The sequence below is a fragment of the Colossoma macropomum genome, unplaced genomic scaffold, assembly GCF_904425465.1.
Source record: "Colossoma macropomum unplaced genomic scaffold, Colossoma_macropomum, whole genome shotgun sequence".
Taxonomy (NCBI): Eukaryota; Metazoa; Chordata; class Actinopteri; order Characiformes; family Serrasalmidae; genus Colossoma; species Colossoma macropomum.
In genome coordinates, this window is record NW_023494790.1 from 28,224,113 (window position 1) to 28,249,372 (window position 25,260).

The 25,260-nt window shown below is 39.8% G+C and overlaps 3 protein-coding genes across 8 annotated transcripts in view; 2 read left to right on the forward strand and 1 right to left on the reverse strand.

Annotated features, from left to right (window-relative positions):
• Positions 1–51: 51 nt before the first annotated feature.
• On the reverse strand, positions 52–1,282 carry rcvrnb (recoverin b). The gene is made up of 3 exons (XM_036572931.1): positions 662–1,282; positions 393–504; positions 52–193 (listed from the first exon to the last, which is right to left on the reverse strand). The coding sequence occupies exons 1-3, from the start codon at positions 1,109–1,111 to the stop codon at positions 75–77; spliced, it is 681 nt and encodes a 226-aa protein (XP_036428824.1). The 5' UTR covers positions 1,112–1,282; the 3' UTR covers positions 52–74.
• A 1,739-nt stretch (positions 1,283–3,021) lies between these two features.
• pts (6-pyruvoyltetrahydropterin synthase) lies at positions 3,022–5,530 on the forward strand. Of its 2 annotated transcripts, none has more exons than XM_036572932.1 (6): positions 3,022–3,269; positions 3,850–3,929; positions 4,035–4,057; positions 4,210–4,266; positions 4,477–4,547; positions 4,638–5,530. In XM_036572932.1, exons 1-6 carry the CDS (start codon positions 3,181–3,183, stop codon positions 4,759–4,761), a joined length of 444 nt encoding a protein of 147 aa, XP_036428825.1. In that variant the 5' UTR covers positions 3,022–3,180; the 3' UTR covers positions 4,762–5,530. The 2 variants fall into 2 exon arrangements, with proteins under 2 accessions (XP_036428825.1, XP_036428827.1); XM_036572934.1 differs by lacking the exon at positions 3,022–3,269 and adding an exon at positions 3,349–3,625.
• Positions 5,531–9,159: 3,629 nt separating this feature from the next.
• LOC118809528 (myosin-16) overlaps positions 9,160–25,260 on the forward strand; it is a 58,813-nt gene continuing 42,712 nt past the window's right edge. Inside the window, exons 1-2 of one of the 5 annotated variants that reach the window (XM_036572937.1) lie at positions 9,160–9,433; positions 23,445–23,672. In XM_036572937.1, coding sequence (XP_036428830.1) covers positions 9,350–9,433; positions 23,445–23,672 — 312 coding nt within the window. In that variant the 5' untranslated portion in view covers positions 9,160–9,349. Of the gene's footprint in view, positions 9,434–13,791; positions 13,940–20,340; positions 20,946–22,992; positions 23,271–23,444; positions 23,673–25,260 lie in introns of those variants that run through there. The other 4 variants (XM_036572938.1, XM_036572936.1, XM_036572935.1 and 1 more) reach the window with 4 other exon arrangements.

Here is a 25,260-nt window from a genome sequence, read left to right on the forward strand (position 1 = left end):
ACTTTTATGAAAATTAAAAAAAAAAAAGTTTCCAAATGAAAAAGTGAAGGCATACAAGTCACCACTGGGAAATGCTACTGTTTCTTTTCCTTCAGCCTGTTTTGGACCTTCTGAGGCTCATCAAACTGGATCAATCTGAGAATGTTCTTATTGTCCATCACTCCCTGGATGAACTCTCCTTCTGTTATTTTATCTGTGAGGAAAAATGGAGTAGAATTTCAGGGCTACTGCCTTGCTAAAGACTTCAGTAGTAGTTATATTATCATTACATAATCCCCTGTTCCCAAACATTGTGTTTACCCAGTTCTAGTGAACATGTCAGTTAAATGCTCTGTTTGTTTATATATATACATAATTCCTCCTTTAAACAAACTGTAAAAGTGTCATCCTACCATTTTCTTTTTTTCCAAAAAAGGCCCAGATTTTTTCAGTTCTTTTTTCAGGCGTGTTCTCATCGTCTGGGAGGTTTTTCTGGTCCTCTTTCGAGATCATGTTAAATATTGACTGAAAAATGAAATGGGTGTTAGTTTAATGAAATAAAACAGCATAATCAGAACTCCTGAACTGTATGCCAATACACATTATGCCTTTCCACAATGCATTTCACAACACATCTACAGAAATGACAACAATATAGGCAAAAAATAAAAAAATAAATTACCTTGACAATTTCATGGATCTCATTTTTTGTGATGGTCCCATTCTTGTCCAGGTCATACAATGCAAAGGCCCACTCCAGCTTCTGGGTGGTCTTCCCAGAGGAAGTGAGATGCAAAGCCACAATGTACTCTTTAAAATCGAGAGTGCCATCACTGTTTGAGTCGAAGCTTCGGAACACGTGCTGGGCGTAGGCTTTTGGGTCAGCGTCGGGAAAGAAGCTGGCGTAGATGCTCTCAAATTGCTCTGTGCTGATCTGGCCACTGGGGCACTCTTTCATAAAGGTCTGGTACCAGGCATAAAGCTGCTCTTCTGTGTACCTAGTATTGGACTTCAGCTCTTCTAGCAGGTCTTTGGAGAGCGCAACGCTTTTACTGTTGCCCATCTTGAGAGGAGCTTTCTTAGAGAGGAGCAACTTAAAGGTGCTTGTCAGCTTGAGCCAACAGGCCAGCATGATCAGGCCTGCTATTTAAACCCAAATGGTATTGCTTTAGATTACAAGGGATGATCACAGGGTTTTGGACTGTATTCTGATTTGTTGGAGAGGCTCTATTGGATACTCTCTTGGAAGCTATCTACATAAGGAGCTAGGCATGAAAGACAGGCTTAGCTAACAGCAGGGGACCTCTTGATCTTATTAATACAACCTGATTAAATTACCAGATGGTGTCAGATCCTCATTGTACACTACATATAAGATAAAAGATGCTATATTCAACTATGGAGTTTAATGAATGTTATAGTTCCTAAGACTAAACAACTAATATCAATATAACTAAAATCATTCGATATCCATATATAGAATGACTGTTAATACTTGAGATCATGATGTTTATTATGAATAACTGGTTTGCTGTAATGCCATAACAGTCTGGACACAATTAGAGTAAGTGGGCATGGGGGTTCTTCCCCAGACAAAGGAAAAGAAACTGATGACACAATCTTCTGCATTTTGAATTTGAGGCTATTATTTTAAAACTTCACTAAATCAGATTTTGTACCTCAGTAATCTCCCACTTTATATTAGGGTAAATATTGTATATTAATTTAGAGATATTCATGTCAATTATTTATGCTGTTATGGTTGAAAATACAAAAAACAGTTGCTTATTCACTTGCTTCTACACTAGCTTATATTGTTGACACTTTTCTTGAAAAAGAGCTAAATTTTGTCTGCTTCAACGAAAAAGGGTCATAAATTAAGGTGCACAGAATTCACGTTAAGAGACTATATTCACAATCCAAATTCATTTAGAGAACACAGATAATTAAGCCACAGATAAAAGGAATCTGCCAGCATGTAATAGCTTTATTATTATACAAAATGCTTAGGAAGCAGCATGATGTGCACAGATGACATTGCTCACTGCCATAAGATTCACACAGCTCTCCTTTACCAACATTAAACAGGATGCTATCACAAGTCACAACTAGCTAACCTAGTGCATAAAAGTTGCCAATGCTCTGCAACTCCAAACCTCCTTTAACATTAACATCAGCACATAAACTGTGCGCTGGGAGCTTCACGCTTCTCTATCTGACACTCTATCTGGCAGTCTGATGGATGAGTCTGGGTTTGGCGAATGCCAGGAGAACATTACCTGCCTGACTGCATTGTGCCAACTGTAAAGTTTGGTGGAGGAGGGATAATGCTATGGGGTTGTTTTTCAGGGGTTGGCCTAGGACTCTTAGTTCCAGTGAAGGGAAATCTTAATGCTTCAGCATAACAGGACGTTTTGGACAAATGTATGCTTCCAACTTTGTGGGAACAGTTTGAGGAAGACCTGTTCTGTTCCAGCATGACTGAGCCCCAGTGCACAAAGCAAGGTCCGTTAATGCATGGCTGGGTGAGTTTGGTGTGTAAGAACTTGACTGGCCTGCACTGACCTCAGTCCATCGAACACCTTTGGAATGAACTAGAACAGAGATTGCCAGCCAGGCCCCCCCATCCAACATCAGTGTCTGACCCCACATATGGTCTTCTTCTGGATGAACGGGCAAAAATTCACACAGAAAGCTCCCCGGAAGAGCGGAAGCTGTTATAGCTGCAAAGGAAAGACCAACTCCAAATTAATATATCAATGCCTGGAGTGGGATGTCATAAAAGCTCTTGTAGGTGTAACGTGTAGGTGTTTCAATACTTCTGTCTATATATAGAATTTACAAAAAATCTTACAAAAAAATGTTTTACTTTGCCGTTTGTTCATTTCCAGAGAGAGAGAGAGAGAGAGAGAGAGAGAGAGAGAGAGAGAGAGAGAGAGAGTTTCTTTTGGAGGCGCGTGATGAACATTTTGCTCGGTTGGAATCGATTAAAAGTGTTTATTCATGCCCCCCACCCCCTCCCCCCCTCCCAACACACAGACACACAACCCCCGTAACGGACCAATCAAAGCAGCGCTGCAGAGCGAAACCTAGGAGCACCTCACATTCATCTTAAACTGCGCTTCATTCCGGGAGCGTTTCGCGCTGTATAATCACTCAGAGCAGCAGCGCTTTCAGCAGTTTGGGCGTTTCGGAGCTGTAATGGAGAAAAATAACACTGCGCGGTCAGCAGAGCGCGTGGGCTACATCACTCGAGTGGAAAGCTTCAGCGCCTGTCATCGACTCCACAGGTAGATCATTAACTCACCCTCCTCGGCCACACTGAGCAGTTCTCACACCTACTTTCACTGTTCGCACAATTACAGCACCTCTCAGTGACTTGAAGCAGTCAGTCTCGCCGAGCTGCTGCTCTTATTTAGTTCTTTTGTTAGCATATGCTAAACGATTGTTTCGTGCCGTTTGCACGTTATCGTGGGAGGCAGTGTCCGACTCTTCTAAGGCTGCTTGCAAGGATGTTTAAAATTATAATGTTGTTGCCGTTTTAAATATAATTTTTAAGCAGTGGTCGATGTGATATGACTCGCTTTACGCGGAAGAGAAAACCTGTTGCTCAACGCGTCGGCTTAAATGCATCATGGGAATTGTAGTTCGTATGCTTTGCTAAGTAGTCTTTCCATACGAAAAATAAATATATGTAAACTGTATTTATCAGATGCATTTGAAAAACTGTGAACGTGGCCAAAAATGTTAAATGTGCTTTAATGTTTGGAAACATTTTGGAATTTTTTTTTAAAGGTATCTCACATATAAAAAATACATGCTGGATGGGTTTACATCTGTTGAACTTGTGCAACACTCTGTTTTTGTTAGCAAATCCTTAAGTGATGAAGAGAATAAGAGGATATTTGGAAAGTGTAACAACCCCAATGGTCATGGCCACAACTACAAAGGTGAGTCAATTAACATTGTTCTTATGTATCATATATCATTCTGTATATTCTTTATACCCACGATATGACCTATGATTAAACAGGCTATGTTGTTTGTATTTTCAGTTGAAGTGACAGTACGAGGGAAGGTAGGTAGACTTCAACTTGTCAAAGCAGACATGCCTTAAAAATGTAAGCTTTAGGTGAAAAAAATCTGTATATGTTGGAGGTACTACTTTTTATAAGCACAGATGGTTGTAAGCTTATATGGAATGCACAGCTGTGAATTCTGTCTGCATAGATTGACCAAGACACAGGAATGGTGATGAACCTAACTGATCTTAAGCAGTATATAGAGGTAAGACCTTCTCCTGGCATATGTCCACTCTAATAAAATATCTGCCTCTATGTTTAATATGTAAAAATAAATTAAATAAAATAAAACAAATCAATAAAAATAATTGTTGCTCGTCTAAAAGTTACCTTTTTGTCTTTTGACTCATTTTTTAAATGTGAATGCAAAATAATGTAATTTTTGGAATGACCATCTGTACTGAATTGTTTTAAGGAGGCCATCATGAAACCCCTTGACCACAAAAACCTGGACCTGGACGTGCCGTACTTTGCTAATGTCGTCAGGTATGAATAGGATCGTACCATTCTGTTATCTCTGTCCTGCCATACATGCACATTGTTTTCCTAACAGCCTCTCTGTTCTTCTATGTGCAGCACGACTGAAAATCTTGCTGTATATATTTGGGACAGCATCGTCAAGCTTCTTCCACCTAATATGCTCTACGAGATCAAGGTGCATGAAACGGATAAGAACATAGTTATATACAGAGGGGAGTAGATCACCAGTGTGTTTTCTGAATGCTGTTCTGAATACAGGCTGCAGATTGCAGGTCAGGAGGGGAAAGCTGTAAATCTCAGTCCTTAAAGGTTGTATTAGATTAGAGTAGCACCTGCTGTGGCCTACACACCACAGGCTCGATGGTGCTGGATTAGCGTAAGGCACAGAGAATTTGGCTCAGTCATCGACCATGTGAGATTGATCCTATTAAACACGGAGCTTACAGCACACAAAAATCTTTTTCCAAATTAATTAACAGTCGTTAACCTCTTTTCTCTGTCTCCCTTTTGTCTTATGGCTCCCTTTTGAGAGCCCGTGTTGGAAAAAAACAGCCATATGTGATATAAAAGTGCAATGTAAATATTAAATACTTTGTACTTATGTAGTAAACTTGAGATTAATAGTTAATTTGATTAAATATATATATATGTATATGTATATATATATATATATATATATATATATATATGTATGTGTGTGTGGAGGGAAAAAAATGCTCAGTTTTTATCTCCACACAAAGTGACATTCTGACTGCTACCACTAGGGGGCACTTTGGAATTTTGTTTTGGAACCCAACAACAGGGTCATTTGTGAGTTTCTCCATGGTGAACCCTTGGCTGCTTAAATAAAAATATTTTCATGTTTTGTGTAGTGGAAGAAATTTGTTTATGCCTGAATTTTTGCATTATTTGACATCATTTTTGTTCAAATGTTCTTTTTAATCATCTAACCTGATTTACACTTAAAATAAACTTCAGCACTGAAGACAGAATGTGCCGCCAACAAGCTACTGTTGATTTACAACAGTGTCTGGTTTGCACTGGAGTTTTGAGAAAATTCTTGAGGGAACATGCATCATGTTGACAAGAAATAACGAATGTTCAGTGATATATGAAGCTCATGTATGTAGATTATTAGTGGTGAGGGAGTAAATCTGGATGTCTTAGAAGTACTTCTTAAATCATCTGAAACCAAGCTTCAAATCAAAGATGACAACCTAGCAATTTATAAAGCCATTATATAATTAATACTCGGCCCTTTACTCATCCTTTTATTCAGTTGTGACTTGAATATTCTAGTGTCCTGAGTTTGACTTTGTATAAGTGATTTTAGTTGCAGGGTGAGTGTACAGTGCACCCCAAATATATGTGTAGTACCTGTAAAGCTTAAAAAAATGGCCGAAGTCTTTTAGGCCCAGTTGTGCATATACATTGTACATTCATTCTGGTAGAACTGGCTCTATGAAAAAGTTCTTGAAAAAGGACTTGATTCTGCCACCTTTAAAAAAGTCTGAAAGTTTTTTGCTTTGCATTTCTGCATACTAGATGCAAGCTCATGTGACGAGGGATGACATTTAGAGGGCGTCATGCCAAAGTTATCATTAACATCAATAAAGTTAGATGCTAAATATGTGCTTTCACAGACCTTTAATTAATCAGATTCCATTGAGATGTGTTACACACGGAAACATAACCTTGGGCAGAACTTGCATGGATGACTTCTCTATAGGAGCACCGTGTATGTAGTCCTATAATTACATTCAACTAGGAGTGAGTCAAATGCTAGCAATTAAAGTGTAAAAGCCTGTTATTACTATTGTGCTTCATCAAAAATGGGTGGCAATTGTATTTCTCTAAAAGTAATCAATACATGGCACTCGTTCAGAAGAAAGCACAAAACCAGACTGTTTGTTTTATATCTGTCTGCCTTTTTGCTTAAGCAGTGAAATGCCTAGTGGTGACATGTTTTGTCATAAGTCAACTCTGTAAGACATCTGTTAATACAGAGATGATCCAAGCACTAACTTATAAACAGGCCCAGTACCAGAGGGGTGTAACATTTGAGAGGAATTACTAAAGCTTGCAAAATATTAATGCACAAATCTAAATGGTCTTGAAACAAGATTGCATGCACATTTGCATGCACCTGTGCATAGCTGAAATGCATGAGAGAGGTTAGCTGTTTGTGTGCGCACAAATAGCCAGCACACTGGCACTGCTTGAGAGGCGTACATGCTGGTTATCATTTAATGTGGCTGTCCAAACAAAAGTGCTATTCAGTCTGCCATGGCTGGCTTCCAGGGAGCAATCTCTGCCTGATGAGCTGTACTACCTTGAAGGCCATGCACAATAAAGCTCCTATCAGCCCCTAACTGCTATTTTGGCAGATGCTCTGGCTTTGCTTATTGTTTTGAGTGTCTGATTTATGTGGCTCAGTGATTAGAGTGAAAGAGTCATAAAATCCTGTCAGTTGTGGAAGTTACCCACGATCCTAGTAGCTCTTGCTTTGGCACACGCTTCAGAAAGTTATAATAAAAGCGGAATGGAACATTACTTTCTAATCCCAAACTTATTGGTCTGTAGGCCCCTTTGTTGGCTAAGAAAATGCGAGAAATTAAGTGGGCCTGAACAGTCAGTGTTGTTTGTAATTAATCAGGCTAATCTGAATTGTAAAAGGCAAGGTCAGACATGGCCACCTGACCTGAGTTTGAGCTTCTGCCAAACTTTGTTTGTGATCTTCAAGGATCTGCTGTCATCTTCTGAGCTGAGAAATGTATTATTGAAAGCTTTCATGGGGGATGATGTGTACGCATGAAAGAATCTGGGCAAGCGAATCTGGTTTCTGTCAAGATGCTTTTGTCTGACGGCTGTAGATTGATTTAGCAGGGCGTGCGATCAAAGTTGAAATGTGGATTATTTACAGTATCACAGGTGCTTTGAGTTGACCTCAAGAGCACACGACAGCAAAGACGGGAAAGCAGACGTCAGGCAAAAAAGGGCTGCCTCCGCCCCAGCAACACTGGCAGGAGCCCAGAACGGATACAGTGCGAGCTTGTTGCATTTGATTGATCATCAGTGAAGATGTACATGTCATTTAGTCTGCTGTCTTGGACTTGTACAGTGCTTTGTGTCATATCACATGAAAGTCATGCTTTCCTTTCTTAAGGATAGTCAGGCCACCAGTACTTCTGCCTCTATTGCGCTCATGAAAAGCTCAATATCCTTGCTGACATTTTTTCCATGTGTAAGGTAAATATAATTTCATGCTTGATTAACACTTTCCCGCAGCTATTTTGTCAGATCTCATAAGCTGAGGGGGATTTGGACAGGTGGGGGATGAGTAGGGGAAACCAGCATCAGCACTTATAAGATTTGCTCACAGCTCCAAAACAGGACCCCTTTACACCACAACTTGTACAACTTATAAATCATGTTCAGTATATATTTTACATGCATTATATAACATTTGCACATGTAAAAATTTTTGTTTAATGCAGATAATATTCCCAATTAAACCTTTTGGCTCCCTAAAGGACCTTTCAATGGATGAATCTTTAAAGAACAATTTTTGTAAATTAGAAACTTTTTAAATATTAAAAAGAAACTTTTTAAATATTAAAGATCCTCCACATAAAATAAACGTGCTAAGTTTTTTTTCTAGAACTGTCAAATCCAAGCCAACACCCATTTAGAAATCCTTATTTTTAGGAGTGTATAATCACCGTCAGTAGATCTCTGAAGTCGTGTTGCCATTTTGTAGTTAGCATTATGCCCATATTAGATACTCTGTGTCTAAGCAGATTTCTCTATGGGACAAACAAACAGTGTTTTGGAAAATTGCTACTATTAAAACTGGTGGTAAACAAAAATGTTCCATTGCAGCACATTAGACAGGGCCCATATCTTGTAAAACCAAATTTTGTAGTATGTAAGCACTGTTAAAGTTTGTCAAAGCAAACCATTCGCTCCTCAGTCCATAATGTCTGTATCAGAGCTAAACTGCAACAACAGCCTGTTTTGATTTAATTGATTTTGTGATGTCACAAAAAAACAACACATTTACACATATGCACCTGTTCAGTGTACATTCACTTATTCCCAGTGTTATAAGGACTGCTTTTTGGATGAGGCGCAATGCAGGACAGCCAGAACAGAGTTCATTCACATAAATCAGTCTTAAAGGCACAGTAACAAAAACAGCCTGTTTATTTCTGCTGGATAAAGCAGGGGGGGGCTGTTGTCCAGCACAGTTTGCCGGTTCCCCTACTCAAACACACCCACTAAACCTGGCACTTAACAGATTAGTTTATTCAGTGCCTGTGTTTAGGCGGGAAAATGACCAAACCCTCCAGGACTGGAGCTGTGCACCTTTGTGATAAAGAGAGGTTGGAATATGATCATGTATAAATGAATTATGGCTGGTTTTGGTACATAAATGAAATGTTATAGGTGAACCTCAGGGAGAATAATAAAATGAAAGAAAAAATGTGAGATATGTAGGAGATGATGTCCAAGAGCAGTTCCAAATGAGAGGCCATTCAGCAGTTAGGGGGTTAACCCTCAGGGCTCAGGTGGCCCTCTTGCCAGTGCACATCTTACAGTGGGTGGTGATGACTGGGTGGGGAGGTGGAGTAAAGTGTCAGAGAGAGTTTAGATGTTTTCTTTTGGTGCTGGAGTTCCCTCCCCCTGAGAGTGTGTGTGTGTGAGAGTTTGTGTGCTGCATGACTCAGGGTCAGGTAACAGAAGCCTCATTTCCTCTGGGAGCCTGGAGGAGATAGCAGGATGGGGAGAGTGTGCCTGTGCTGAGGATGGAGAAGAGAGTGTGTGTGATCCAGACTGACTTTCACCAGTACCGACCGCTTGTTGGCATCCACAGCAAGCTTCTGACACACGTAAGAAACTGCATCTGCTTCTTTTAGTTAAATGTTCAGTACAACTTTTAATGAGGTGCCATTCCAGACACCTTTTAAGCTGAGTTTGGGATTGAATTATGAGTGGCAACTCTGCACTGAATGACCTTTTCAGACTAACACAAGGTTTAATCTGTGTCTGACAGTCCAGATCCGCTCGTGCTGACTCAGGCACCTGTGAAGGCCTACTTTTGAGCACACGCACTCTACCTTTACCTCTGCCTTTTCACTCGGCTCCATTTGCAGGGGCACACAATACAAGGCCTCTGAGCGCTTGCTTGGAGAACGCTCTCTGAACCCACATGGGTATGTGTGCACGCTAGTGGCAGCCTCACACGTTTCTCAGGAATGCAAACATTTCAGAGCAGGTCAGCGATCACTAGAAAGGGGTGGGGTGGGGTGAGTGGTGGTAGGGTCTTCTGTTGAATCAACACAGCCTTGCCAAAAGCTTCAGACAAATGTTTGAGTAATGATAACTGAATAATTACTAGTGTTTTTGAAAACCTGCACTTGAGATGTGGTTAGTTAGGCAGTGTAGTTCACTTAGGGATTCAGATTCTGTTTCAGATACTGTTGAAGGGAAATTCCACTGTGTGTTCAGAGGTTATGCACTTAAAGTCATTCAGAGCGGTTTGGTGTGAAATGGTGGTAGAAATACTAACCAGCTTGGATTTTTCTTACAGCGGTGGTGATAAGAACCAAGAGTCTTGATGTCTACAACACAATGCATCCATTTTATTACTGAATATTTAGATAATTCTAAATAATTCAGTCAGTGAATTATTCAAAGTCAGTCGCAGTGGTTTAGTATAAATGGTGCATTCTATAGAAGCGTTCCAGTTTGGATTTTTTCCTTGACAGGGGTGGCCAAAGGAACCAAGGGGCCACAATACCTGCAACACAAACACAGCCATTATAACTATCCAAAACAACCAGTGAGCTCACACATCTTCTGAGTTTTATATGTAATACTGTACATAGTGCTTTAATATGTAATGTTAAGATAATGAAATGATTATAAACCTGAAAAAAATAAGATTTATATGGGTTTTATATGTTTTTTATATGGGATTTACATGTTTTGCTTTGCAACAAACTGTATGTGTGCCTCTCTGTCTTGAACGGTTTAAAACAATAAAGTTTAGTGCAGAATCTTACATCAAACCTATCATAAAACAGTTTCTCAGGAAACAGGAAACACTCGTAACCATTTCAGATGTCTGGTTCCTGTCATTATCATTAATTCTGACTCAGTAAGTTTATCTAGAATGGAGCATTTAACATCAAACCACTCTGAGCACGTTTGTTTACGTCTTAACCATTTCAATATGCAGACATTTTTATATAAAAATCAGTGGAATTCCCTCTTAATATTTCCTGAGTGGTTGCGATGCTGGTATTCTGATGACTTGGTAGATTTTCCTGCACCTTTGCAGATTGTTTGAGAGGGCTTTAAACCAAATGTTTCACCAGCCAATTCAACTGTAGACGCTATCCTATCATATGCCAGTTCCAAGGAAAGGCTGCTCACTCCATTTGTCTCCTCCATCCCATGCCTGCTGTTGCATCATCTGTCACATCTCAGTAGACTTAGATGAGAATGGCTGTGTAGATGCCCAACTGGATAAATCCAGTCCAATCCCTTTCATTTTCTAGACCCTGGATTCCACTGGTAGAACTGCCGTCAGTTATTGTGCCAACTGTGAGATTTTGTGAGAGAGCAAGAGAGAGATGCTTTTCCAAGTAAGTGTATCTTATTAAAAACAGGATGGAAATTCAACAATTTCAGCACAATACTTCAAGATTTAGAGCACCCTGCATTGTAATTTTATTAAATTTATGATTGAAAGCATTACAGTTGTAGGCTTTGAAATGGCAGCATTTGCACTTTGAGAAACATATGGTTAGAAATGAAAACATGCATTAAAAAATGACCTCAGTGGTAAAAACATGCACACCAAACTCAATTATTAGACTTTATAACTAAACTTCTAAGATTCCTATGGATATTCGTGCCACTGGAATATTATACGTTGCCCCAGATATAATTTATTTGCAGTTCAAGGTTAATGCATTATACATTAGTGTGAATGAACGTTTGGGGAGAAGGGGTTGGACAGCTGTTCAAATGATTGGGATCCCAGTCTGGTCTCCATGTCCGTGTCACCTCCGCAGACTTGGAATGCAGCGTAGGGGAACAAATTTATTTGGAAAACTGCTGCTCATGATCTGGGCCTTGAAAAATTGAGTATGAAAGCAGGAATGTGTGATGTGTGTTTGCCAGAGGAACAGCCTTTCTACTCTTCGACTCATACCAAGAAGTTTTGTTATTTCCACAAAAGGGCTGTAGCTCACAAATAGCATAATTTGTGTGTTTTGTGTGAAAACCTGACCCGGCACATCCTCCCGAATCAAGTCAAGGCATGAAAATGTTTGCAACATACACAGTCCCATTCACAAGGCCCTAAGGGAGATGCATTGTAACCAGTGTTGCGATTTCAGAAGAGCTTTCCCACCAAGCAATTGTGCTGACTGTGAAGACAGGTTTGGAGTTTCAACTGGGATCAAATCACACTAAAAATGTCAGATAGTGTATATGTTGAAGTGCAAATATTAAGCTTGGTCAGTGCATAGTAATCAGTCTAGCTGTGACATTTTCATTGCTGCACTACTTCTATGTAGTTTAGCTTACCTTTGCTACAAAGTACAGGTGTGCGATCTTTGCTAAGTGCAAGCCTAAGCCTATGTCTTCCTAATATAAAACGGGCATAGGACCAACAGCTTTAAGGGGGAAAGAACGTCCTTTCCCTTTATAGTTTGTAGCTTACAAATTATTCATCGACAGTCCATTATGCATTAACAAAAGTCTAGTTTTACATCTTTGTTAAGATAAGATAGGGAGTGGTTTGTTAATGTCAAGCCATTTTCCTGTGACACGGATGCCTGGGCTCAAGCTGCAACAGGTTTTCTCCACTGTCATTTGCAAGCTTTTAAAAAGGATTCTGAATGAGCTTTGGAAAATTAGTTCATCTGTTTTCCATGCAAGGAAACTTCACATTTTATTCTTCTGTGGCTAAACCAAAATTGCATGTTGAATCCCGTAAGGATGGAACAGCAATATTACAAACGATTGAACAGCACTGTAGTAAAAACAGCCAAGGTCTTCAACCTACAGATAATTCCACAAAATCCATGCATTCAACTGTGTCACCAATGATATAACATGCCTGTCATTGGTAACAGTATGTATCATGCATATACTGTATAGCTTGATTAAATGCATTTCGTTGTATATGGAATGTGGACACATGGAAAATTACTTAGTGTGCTTGAAATCTTAAAAGGCAGATGAATTTACACTGTTTGTTATTTTGGACCAAAGGAATTCTGTAATGAGGGAATAGGGCTAATGTGCTTGCTCTTTAACTACTCTGTGCTACATTACCTCTTCAGTTTTGCCCTAAGAGAAAACAGTGTGGCAGCTGTTACTTGAAGAAGCAAAGACACCTTTACTTATATCCATATGTGTAGATTCAGTCTTCAGAATAGTCTGTTTTGCTTTACAATAGGACTGAAAAGGTATTACTTTTTCATAGCTGTCAAAACAGCCATACACATACATACATAAAGCTATATACAGTGTCGACCTTTGGCCTGTGGTTGGTCATAAACCAGTCACTGACCATGAACAGACAAGAAAAGACAAAAACAGTACGCTCTTGCTCTTTCCTTCTCTTGTGGTTAAACAGACCCTTCCATCATCTGGGTGCTTTTGGTGCTAGGCACTCAGCAAGACCTACTGTTCATCAGAATACATTACAAGCCCATCTGTAGAGGTTGTGGGAGGTATCAGCTGATCTAGGAGGGAGTGCTCTGGATTTCGCTGAATGTGGTAGTCATTGAAGTCCAGAGGACTTTTCTTCTGTTGTCATTCACCAAGAAGGAAGAAAGTCCTTCAAGAATGCCAGAGAAATGTTTCTCTTGCCGTACTGTACATATTATGTGTCATTATGAGCAGCACCTGATGACTTTAACAGACATCATCATTCCTTTGCACTACCAGTGGATGTTTATTATGCCTCCTTATTTTTCCTACGTCACTGCAGAATATACGCCGCAATGGTTTGTATTGATATCTGATCCAGAGGAGTTATTGTAATAGAGAACTATGAGTGGAAGAAATTTGGAATTGTTTTGAATTGGGCCAGGAGGCCCCAGAAGCAGGGGAGGGAGGTGGACACGTGGTGGGGGTGAGTCCAGACAGAGCACAGCAGAGCTGAGAAGGAGTTTGAGGGCAGCTGGATCTCTCTCCAGTGCTCAGGTTAAACCACAGCAGCAGTGTGTGCACAGACAGGGATGAGGGAGCGAGAGGAGCTGAAGAAAGCCATCGAGCAGACGGACCGGCTGCTGTCCCGCGTCCGCCAGCTGGAGGGGGAGAACGCAGAGCTGTGCAAAGAGAAGAATGAGGCTTTCGTTAGGATGCGCGCCGTAAGTCTGTTGGGATTCTTCCCATGGAATTTAATGGTACTTGGTGTTTACTCACTTGCTGCATGGCTATGTTATGGTCTCAGCTGAGTTTTTTGCATTTGAAGTAGCAAGCAGATGGTGTCATTCTTATTGTGGGCTGCATAGCTGTCACTTCTTTAATCTCTGAGAGGAATGTGTCTGGTAATGTATCTTTTTAGTGAGAGCCATTCAGCACATGATGAATGTAGATGGTCCAATGACATAATCCAAATGTGAGTAAAGACCGAATTCAGCCAGGAATCAGGATTGATTGTGTGCCCTCAAGACACTCTTAAAAATAAGGGTGCCAAAAAGGGGTCTTTGCAGCCATGCCATTCAACTGTCATACAAGGATGTCAAACTGGGTTCTGTCTGGGCAACAGCTATGCAGAGATTAGCATTTTCTGTCTGAATGCAACTCACAAAGGTTTGGCTAATTAGCTGATGAGTCAAATCAGGAGTGTTAAATGAGGAGGAACACCCACCAGTACTGGCATCTGACATTTGCGGTAGAAGAGCCACTTTTGATTCTTTAAATAATAATTCCTTAAAGAAATTTGCAAAGGAGAAGTTTAAAGAACCACATTTCGATTGATGATACAATGAACCACATTTCAATCGATGATACCTTAACCTTAAACTGCCAGACTTATTACATACTAAGGCTTATTATTCAGCAACTACAGGGACTTCAGTGCAAACTAGTTGAACTATTCTTAGGTTATAGTATAAAGGTTGCGTGTATAATACAACTTTGGGCCTGCTGGTCAGTCTTGGCCATTTAAGGGGTTAAAGAACTTTGTAAATAAGACATTTAAGCAAACTCCACATAATGAAATGCTCGATACCAATTAAAGTCTTTTCATAGAACAATATGTTCAAGCCAAGAACCACTAAAGAAGCTTTATTATTAAGAAGACAGTCCTGTCTGACAGCCTCATTGTCCCTTCTCTTAGTGCTGAGCTGTGGAGGAAGAATGAGTGGTGTGGCTACTCACTGCTGGCACTCACTGCAGAGTTACTGCTCTTGCCTCGCCTCATTGGGCTAAAATATGGCAAGCAGGGATGGAGAAAGGGGGTCTGTGTGTGGGAGAGAGGTAGACAGAGCAGTCATGCTGCCAGCATGAGTAGGAATGGCACAGCAGTTAGGCCAATACAGTTGATTATTTTTGCTGCTGATTGCATTAGCAGATCCTCCAGACTAACTCTCAGTGCCATTTCTATTCAGCTGTGCTTTTTGATTTTTCACTTTGCTCTTTGTTTTTCCATGGGTCATTTTACCACAGCTCTAGTTTATTTACAAGTTGCATTCTAGCATCAGTTTAGCTTAGTGTTGGCTTTGTAAAGGCTGATTTGAAAAAAAGGAAAGAAGACAGCTTTTTGAATTCAGATCATCAGTTTCATTCCAGGTTCCTGCATCCCACTGAAATATGAATACAAACAAATCCCAAAACATTCAGCACTAGGCTGCAGATATACTCATCAGCTGGCTTTTCTTTCTTATGGAGTGGGGTGGAGAAGAGCTGAGGCCTGAACTCTTTCTCTCCCTACATTTACTGTGCCTTTTATCGCCAGTCATTAGATTTTATAGGAAACTCCTATTCTATTGACTTCTCTTTCTGCCTCCTTTAGCGATGGAAACATCAGCATTAATTTCCTCAAGTTTATAGTGAACTGAGTGACTTTAGGGTCTGGGCATATGTTCACACTGATGGCTAATGGATTGAGCTAGCTGATAAAACAGAATCAAGAGTGTATCCAGTTTAAAAGTCTGAATCATTAACTCAACGGTTTGCCCACTTTTATTGGATGATGGTCAGCAGATGCTTCATCTGAGCCCAACAAAATATTCATGCTGCAGCACAATTTCAGGGAAGCCAGTGAGGAATAAATGACATCCAAATAATGTGTATGAAGCATTTTATGACTCAGGCAAAGTATTTGACTTAATGTCAGGTTCTGCTGGCTGATTTCAGTGTTTTCCATTGTGCACGGAAAAAAGATCAGTTCTTCCTGGTCTTCTCCTGCTTTGTTCACCATTATGCTCTGTTTCTGTGGGGTTTCTCAGTTGTTTCCAGGAGAAAGCTCTCTATGCACTCATTAAGGGGATCAGTGCCCACAGCTTAACTAGCCTTGGTTCATTAACCCCCTGCTAGGTCAGTGTGCAGCAGAGGAAGACATTTGGTTATTAGTCTTCCCATATAAATGGTCACTATGCTCTGTAGTGAACTGGTCATGACACTCTACCGTTTATTCAAGTGTATTTACATGGTAACTTTTATTTAAGTACACTTACAGTAAATTTTTACAGGAGATGAGGTTACTGAATTTGCTCCTAAAGGGAAATTCCATTGCTTTTTGTGGAAATTTCTGTGTGATTTAGTCACTGAGATGTAAACAAAGTCATTCAGAATGGTTTGAAATGGTGCATAGTAGGCAAACTTACAGACTTCAACCAGTGGTCATGATATCTACAATGCAAATATACCTTTGTACCCATACTAGTGAATCTAAGCATGCCTTCTGAGTTATAACAACGTTAAAAAAAATCAGTGCATTTGTAACCATCCTTTCTGTGAGGGAGCATTAATAGGCATAAAACACTTCAGCCGTCTGGTTCCTATCACCACTACTGAACAACTGTGACTCTGTAATTTTCTCCAAAAGGAGCATTTCACATCAAACCTGAATGTCTGAATGACTTTACATCTTAACCATTGAATTATGCTGAAACCTTGAAAAATCAATTGGGTTCCCCTTTAACAATAAATTCAAAAATCATAGCCTTGTCAGTCTCGTTACATTTTCTGTTTATATTTTAATCTCTGAATTTCTGAATTTCAGAATACCAAATGAAATCCAGTATGCAACAAAGCAACAGTGTGGAAAGAGTCTTGACAAATAGCAAGCTCCTCTAATGAGGCACAAAAAAGTTTGAAGGAAAGTGCAGAGAAAGCTCTGTTTACCCTCTAATAACTGATAATGTGAAATAAATGTGAAACACTTTTCCAGAAACAACCAGATGCCCTACTTAAGCATGTGGAAAAACTTTAAGGTCTGGACTGTCTTTAGAGTTGCTGGGGCCCAAGGCAAGATTTGTGAATTAGGCCCACCTCCTCTTTCAGAGTCAGCAGGAGGGAAGTGAGACATACACAGCATGTCTCCTATACTTCTACAACCACGTTTTCATTAGCCTGTAAATGCTCATTATCTGTCATTAAGTAATCACTTATAGGCCAAGAACCCATTAACACTAATGAACTAAATGAAAGCAGAATAATCCATGCTAAAATCCCAATCAGGTCTCTTTAAACATAGAAAATCACGTTATTTATAATGCACTCTGCACAAACGGGGTCTGTAATAAAGTAAACCAGTTGGGATTATTGCATTTCACAAAATATGATCAAAAACAGAGAATAAATCTGTTGCAAACATTTGCCACAGGGCTCTACAAACAGTTCCCTCAAGCTCAGGAAACCAAAGAATTCACACCAAAATAATGTGTTAATGTTGTAAAAATGAAACCATTTACCACTTTCACTGATTTCATGATGTTTGGTATGGAATGGAATGGTGTTTCCTAAACCACATAAACTGGGAATTTACAAGGGAAATACAATTTTCAATTAACATTAGTCTACATCTGTCCACATTCAATCACAGTTTGAAAAGTTGCAAACATTTTGAGTCAGAACAATGATAACTAGCATTTCAACTATAGCTACAGCACAGACATTCTCTTACTGTGCCTTTAGTAAACAAATAGTGCTGGGTCTAGAAAGTTTGGCGGGGTAGCATGTTCATGTGGCACCCAAGGTTCAAGGGTATGTATGAATGTTTGTGCAAACAGCTCTATGTCTTAGACAGACTTCACATGGAGGGCACTATCTATCTATAAAGAGCAGATTTACAGAGCACTGATTTACTTCCAGAGTTTTGGGAGTACAGACACAGGGGCGGCAAGCACTACAGGCAGTGGCAGCTGCCACCATATAGATCCACCCCTGCTGCTTTCATGTTTATTTTTGATTCAGCTGAATACATGTCCAATTTAAAGGACAGCTGCATGTAATAAACATCAAAATTCTGAAGGTTAAGACCAAGGATGACTGGGTTCCTTCCAGGCCACAGCTCTGCAGAGATTAGCACTTTCCATGAGTTCAGCTCACGAAGGCCTTGCTAATTAGCTGATGAGGTGAATTAGGTGTGTTAAATAGACTGACACTGGACTTCTCTCTGGGCCTGACTGTATTCACACTAACATTTTAGTTTTATCTGCCAGTGGTTTTTCTTTGAGATCTTTTTCTCACATGTTTCATGACAATCTGCTCCATTTTCAAATATCAAAACTGGCTCTGTCTCAAAGTTGCATGTACAGTAGAACCTTGAATTAAATGATGTTACTTCACCAAACATGTTTTAAAGCCAAACACCTGTGTACTGATTACAGCATACGTTGTACATCATGTTCCATTGGTCTACACAACTAATCCTGTGTTAATTTGCTGACCACAACTGAAGTTAATGAACAAGTGTCATGGTCTACTATAGTCTATGAATAAAATTGCCAAATGAAATGATCGTATCAACGACATAAACAAAGTAATTCAGAGTGGTTTGGTGTTCTAGGGAATTCTTCCAATTACTTACTGAATGGTTCACAGTGTTGGTGACATCCAAATTGTTTAAAGCATCTTAAAGCTACCTCACAGATAGTTATTCCTCAACATTGTTATGAGTATACTGCCTGAAACATTGTTTTATGATAGTTTGACAAAAATGCTTTTGGACCGAATCATATTCCTCACAATCTTTGTGGCAGACAGGTCTGCCAAGGCAAAGTAGTAAAATAAAATATTTTTCAGATTTACTGCTAGTTTGCCATGATCAACATTACACATAAAAACTCAGAAGACATTTGTAGATTCACTGATGGTTTTCTTAAGTTATCTGCTTAGTGACCATTCAATGTTCAACAGTATTTGACTGTAAAGCTTACTTAGACATCACAGGGAGACATGTTTTCATAGTATCTTCTGCTGGTCTGAACATACAGGATTAGAGACAGGAAAGCTCAGCAGAAGGGTAAAATAGCAGCTTGATTTCACCAGAGGGGCAAATGACACCTATATGATCCCAAAAGATTATAAAGGCCACAACTCAGGAAACATGGGGGGAACTTACGTGCTCCTATACATGCTTGTGTTTGAAAGTTCAAATGGTAAGCTATAGATTGTTTCCCTGTGAGGCTTAAAACCACCATAAACCGGTTCTCTTTGATTCAGAAAAACATCTTGAGGCCTCTCACGAACCTCCAACCTTTACCTCTTAGCTATAATGTCTTCTAACTATTCTAGGAGGAAACTATTCTAAATCTAATTTCAGGTTACCTTACAACATCTGCTGCACTTTGACAGCCCGCCAAAGGTTGAATGAGGCCTGTAACATGGAACGCTTTCAAAAAGATGAACATTGGCTTTTATCTGGAGACAAACATCAATCTTAGGGACTTCCCATGATTCCTTTATCTTCCTAGAATAGTGTATAACCTATGCTTGTCTATAATTGGAAATGGTAATCCAGCAATATTCAGGTGTGGTTTATGTTAGAAAATAATAATAAACAATGTAAACATGACAAAAGAAGACAAGTGGAATGATCAAGCTCATGGGAAAAGGCGTTATTATTCATGGCCATCAGCCATAATAAAAATACCAGAGGTTAAGGGGCATTATTTGGGTTGCCAGTGAGCGGTTACTGTCTAAGCATGTCTTTGTTGTCTGTGCAGTGTATGTGGGTGTAATATGCTCTGTTTCATGAAGAGTTCCCCACATTACTGAAGAGGAGAGTAAAATAGATGGCATTGTTGGGTCTGAACCACTCAAGAGATGGACTTACGCCATTGCTTAGCGTGAGTTTTATGACATAGATTATTTTGCCCCATATGATTCGGCTCAGTTCCTGGTACGGTTCACTGAAGCAGAGTCAGGCTACAGTGGAGGAGGCCCATACCTGGGTGCCTTATCACCTGCTTAGATTTTATCAGGCTGGCCCTGTGTAGTAGGCCTACATTTTGGTTTATAAAACCCATTGATGTTAACTGGCTAAAAAGACAAGACGTGGTATGTTTTGTCTGGTAATTCAAAATGACGTTCAATATCCTTTTTGTTCTGCAGGCAGAGATGAATATGACATTTTTCAAAGTCTGACGCAGACATAGCTCATACTGTAAGTCTTTTAAGGAGAGGGGGAGAGGGAGAGAGAGAGAGAGAGAGAGAGAGAGAGAGAGAGAGAGAGAGAGAGAGAGAGAGAGCGAGAGCGAGAGAGAGACCCTTTCAAGGCTAATTCATTGTGGTTGATACTGACCTCATGTTGAGCAATTTGAAAACACTGTACTAACTGCTACTGTTATGTTGAAAGGCTGTACAGAACACTGCTCAGTGCAAGCTGTTATCTTTCACCATGGCTTGTAGGGAGGAAACCTGTGGATAAAGCATAAGAAGACCCTGTTCCTCAGCTGAGTTTGCTATATTAGCTCTCCTAAGGAAGCAGAACTGAGAATGCTAACATCAGTGGATCACGTTAAGGACAATTTCCTCACTTCTCTCATTAAGACAAGGTGTGAAAAGCCAGGCACTGAGGAAAGGAGACAGAGAGTGGGATATCTGCTGTTGTTTTAAGAGAACTAGTGAGGGGAGGGCTCAGAAACAGCAGAGAGAAGAATCCAAATAAAAGGTGTGTGAAAATACCTCACCGCGGTGTGCGCGGACTAATCCTGTACGCGGAGGGCAGGAAAACTGCTGAAGGCTGTACCTGTACTTTTTACACCTGGTGGTCTTTGTGAGGGGATGGAAGCTGTTCGGACGGAGGTTTTGTGTGTAAGCCGCCGGCGGTGCCGCTGCCACTCCCTCTCTGATGACTCACAGGAGGCCTGTGAAGAGGAACTGGACTGGGATAGTTTTAGCACAGCCATACAACCTCGCCAGGTGAGAGAGAGAGAGAGAGAGAGAGAGAGAGAGAGAGAGAGAGAGAGAGAGAGAGAGTGTTTGGGAGAAAGTGCTCATGGTCACACCAAACTGAGGAATTTGCCTTGAATTCAAATGTGTATATTATCTTCATATTATTGAAATATATTACATCAGCATAATTATTTCAATAATTTTTTTTAGGTAATGCAGAATGATTGTACACATTTGAATTACGTAAATTCAGTTCACAATTTGTACATTTTCTGTAGGCCTGTATATGCAGCTTTGTGCAAAAGTCTGTGTTTAACATCTTTTCACTGTAGCCATGAAATGCAGGTTCTGCCTGTTTTGGAGATCCCTCAGCTCAGTTTTTTGTCTTAACATAGATAACATTGATGGAATATGTTGTGATAGAAATGTGTGTGACAAAACCGGAAACAAACTAGATTTTTGTCTTTGTTGGTGGGCGAGTTTGAGGTGGGCTTTATTCACAAAATGTTTTTTATGGTGTTTAAACGCTATTTTGTGAATCAAGAAAGCTGTAGCTCTGTTGTCTGTTTTTGTCTCAGCACGGCCGTCTTTGTGGAGAGGTGTGAAGTGTTTTCACAGCAGGGTGCCCCCCTTTCCCTCTTCATTGCTCACTAGCAGCTCAATATAAAGGCATGACATTTTACACATAAGCTGGTTTTCCATTCACCTCCTTTTTGTGAATCCTTATTAAAAACCTGGATGGAAAAGCCAGAAATTCTAAAAAATGCATGAACATCACAAAAAAGAAATTCTGCTTGGAGGAGGTGGAAAAGTTGTTTTTTTTTGAAGAAATGCAAAAAAATTGAATGTGAAAGGTGATGGAAAGATTTTGTTGATGTTGTGGGGATAGAAGTCACATGTTTAGCGCTGTGTCCTATCAGAACTGCTGCAGTGCTGTTTAAAGGGGTTTGGTGGGCCAGCAACTTCAGCCCTAATTGAATGAGTCAAAGCAGCATCTGTAAAGTGTTATAACTACAGCCATGTACAGCTGAATGAGGGCTGTCAAAACTGCTCTATGGAGAGCTAATAAAGGTTTAAATCCCTCCATTGTATACGCCACGGATGGTAATTGGGCATTACTGTAGTTAATGGACACACTGATTAATTTGCATTGTCTTTTACCAAACTTCACTTAAAATTTACATAACAAGTTATTGAAAACTCAGATTAACCTAGTTAATCTGAGAACAGAGTTAAGGGAAAATATTTTATCGATCATATTAATTAAAAATATTCTAGTCGATATAAGTAATACAAAACAATAATTGTTTTTTTTTTTTTTAAAGTAATTAATATCGTGGTTAAAGAGGTACAATTAGAAGAACACAGGTTTGGTTCCTGTCTTCTCAGTGAACTACAGCCGCTGCAGTTTCATTAAACTCCATCACCAGCACACCTGATTTAATTTAATGAAGCACTGATTAGCTGAACTAGGTAAAAGATGGCAAGTGTAAATACTGGGCTTCTTTGAGGAAGGATAAGCAAACACAGTGACACACATCAAATCACGATGTATTGTTTCTTTGTATTAATTATAATATAGGTGTTTTCTGAAAAAAGAAACACTTTTTGCCCAGATAAATGGCATTACATATCATTTTCTCATTTGCTTTTTACACAGTACAGTATATTTAGTTTCAAATGAGCTCTCTGAGTATCTGTACAACACTGTGTTTCATTGAAATACAGAGCTCAAGATTATGTAACACTGCTCTTTTATCTTTTTTAGCTGATAGGTCATGTTTGAGTAAAGCAGCTGTACCTAGGAATGGAAAATGGCCAAGAATGGACAGGGACAGGCATCAGAGCAGAACATGCACATTAAAGGAGAAATGGTAAATCGGTCAGATGACAAGTTTGCAAGTGCCCACTGCCCACATATTTGAGAGATGATGACAGTTACTTAAATAGGGGCTCATATCGTTTTTTGGCTGCAATTTGAAGCCTGAACTGTCTGAAGAAAGTGCCTGGACCTGTGACTGGTTTGACTAGAATGTTCGCTTCTCTTTAAAACTAGCTTAAGTTTATTGTGCTAAGTCTGCCTGTGTCCTCGCAGGCTGCTGTTTTAGTGCTGTGTTGGATTTTGGTCCCTGTCTTTTGGGATTATTTGTTCTAGTTTTGCTTCTAATTTCGAGTTACTTGATTTTCTTTTCTTTTGGGATTTCTTGTGAGCACTGACTGCATTTAGGAAGCAATTTGAAGTATCTGACCAACATGCCTGGATATATGTTCTGATTTATCTTCTCTGTAAAACTGGCTTAAGTTTATTGTGCTCAGTCTCATCGTGTCTTCACCCTCTTCCGCCTCATGACTGTGAGTGGGGGCTCAAAGCACTGTATTGGATTTAGGTCTTTTTTATTGTGTTTCTGAGATCACATTACCTGGTTTTCCGTTGCTTTTTTGATTTCTCGTGAGCACTGATTCGTCTTTCTCCTCCTCCCCCTGGTTCCCCCTCTCCCTCTCTCTCTCTTTCTCTTTCTCTGGCAGGAACAGGAGAGCCTGCAGCAGGCGGAGCAGCGGTGTGTGCAGCTGGCTCAGGCCAGGCGGGAGCTGGAGGTGCAGGTGGCTGGTTTGGAGGAGCGTCTGGAGCAGGAGGAGGGAGCCTCCGTCCAGCTGGCCTCTCAGCGCCAGAGACTGGAGGCCGAGTGCTGCGACCTGCGCCGTGACCTGGAGGAGCTGGAGAGCACACTGACTGCCGTAGAGAGAGACAAACAGGTGAGGGAGGAGAACACACCCCCACTCATGACTCTCTGGACATAAGCACACTCATTCAGTCAGTCAGTAGTGCTGGAGGGATGTCTTCTACCACATACTGGAGGTATTTGTCCATATTTTAGGCATTTCATCATTTGCACACTGAGGAAAATAATGCACTGAATTAAATGTACTTAATTTGCACAGAAATAAAATGCATTATATCAGCACAGTTCATGTCAAAAATGAGAAAACTGGTAAACAAAGTTAATAAATAATTCATGGTAGTGACTGAATAATAAGACTTGAAATTAATAACAGAAAAAATCTGGAGATTGATATTTCATGTTTAAATGGAAATATGGGAGCAGAAAGCATCTAATATAAAGACATTTTTGGTACTAATGACAGATGATTTAAGAGTTTTTTTGCAGTGCTTTTTAATCCACATTTTCAGCTAAGGCTTAGTTAATTTTTAATGCTGTTTCATCCTCAGATCTGCACTCTTACTGTTGTCATCCTTTTATTTATTTCATTGTAGCGCAGTGAGTGATCGGATTACTCAGTCTGCGCTACCCTGATTCTGTAAACCTTCCTATAAATTTCTTAAAGCCGTACTGTCAACCTTTTAAGCACTGGCTACTTTCAGTATTTAGAGTGTCTAATAAGTCAATGACTGCCTGGGATAGACTAATATCAGATACATAAACATCCAGAATCTTTAGACGTATTATGTCTGCCAAAACTTACAGTACTTGACAGTGAGCTGAACACAAGACCAGACCTGTACAGTCAATTTGGTCTTTCACACTTTAAGCAGGCTCTGTTTGTAGTCCTGTTGCCATAGCAAGGACATGAGCGACATCAATTTGACACCATGAAGAACAAAAATATGGATTTTAGGTTATTAGAGCAAGTTAAAGCTATGATTTCTTACTCTTTATGTGAGATTCTGGGCTTTATTTCTCAAACACAGTATCTTAACATGTGTGAGTTCTACTCTGAATTCACTTTACTTGGAAGTCTTTTGTACGTTTGGACTGTTTTACTTCAGTACAACTAAATTGTTACCTTAACTGCACCTGCAAAACACCCTTTTTTTTAACTTGGCTGCGCTGCCTGCCAATTATACCATACTCACTTTCTTTATGATTACTTTCTCTTTTTTAGCCTCTTCTCTAATCAGTTTACTTAAATACAGATGGTAACCAAATATTTGTCTGGTTACACACTGCAGTGAGATGAGTTCTGCCTATAAAAGTTGGAAAATGCTTTGAGGTCAGAGGGGAGTGAAATGACAGTAGTGATTTCAGGATGAAAGTACTTGTGAAGCCTCTCCGCCCATCCACAAGCACTTCTGGTTTACATCTGTTTTTCAGAGACTCGACAGGTCCACACACACACACACACACACATTTGTTTTTATACCTTGTTAGGATATTGGGTCATACATATATCCCATATGTATTATAAAAAGTACGGTGCAAAAGTCAGAGACCACACTTTGTTTATTTAGTTTCCAGTCAAAATGACCATCAACTATAGGTTATTTCTTTTTCATAAGATATTTCTGAGGTGATTTGATATAAACTAATCCATGTGCATAAAA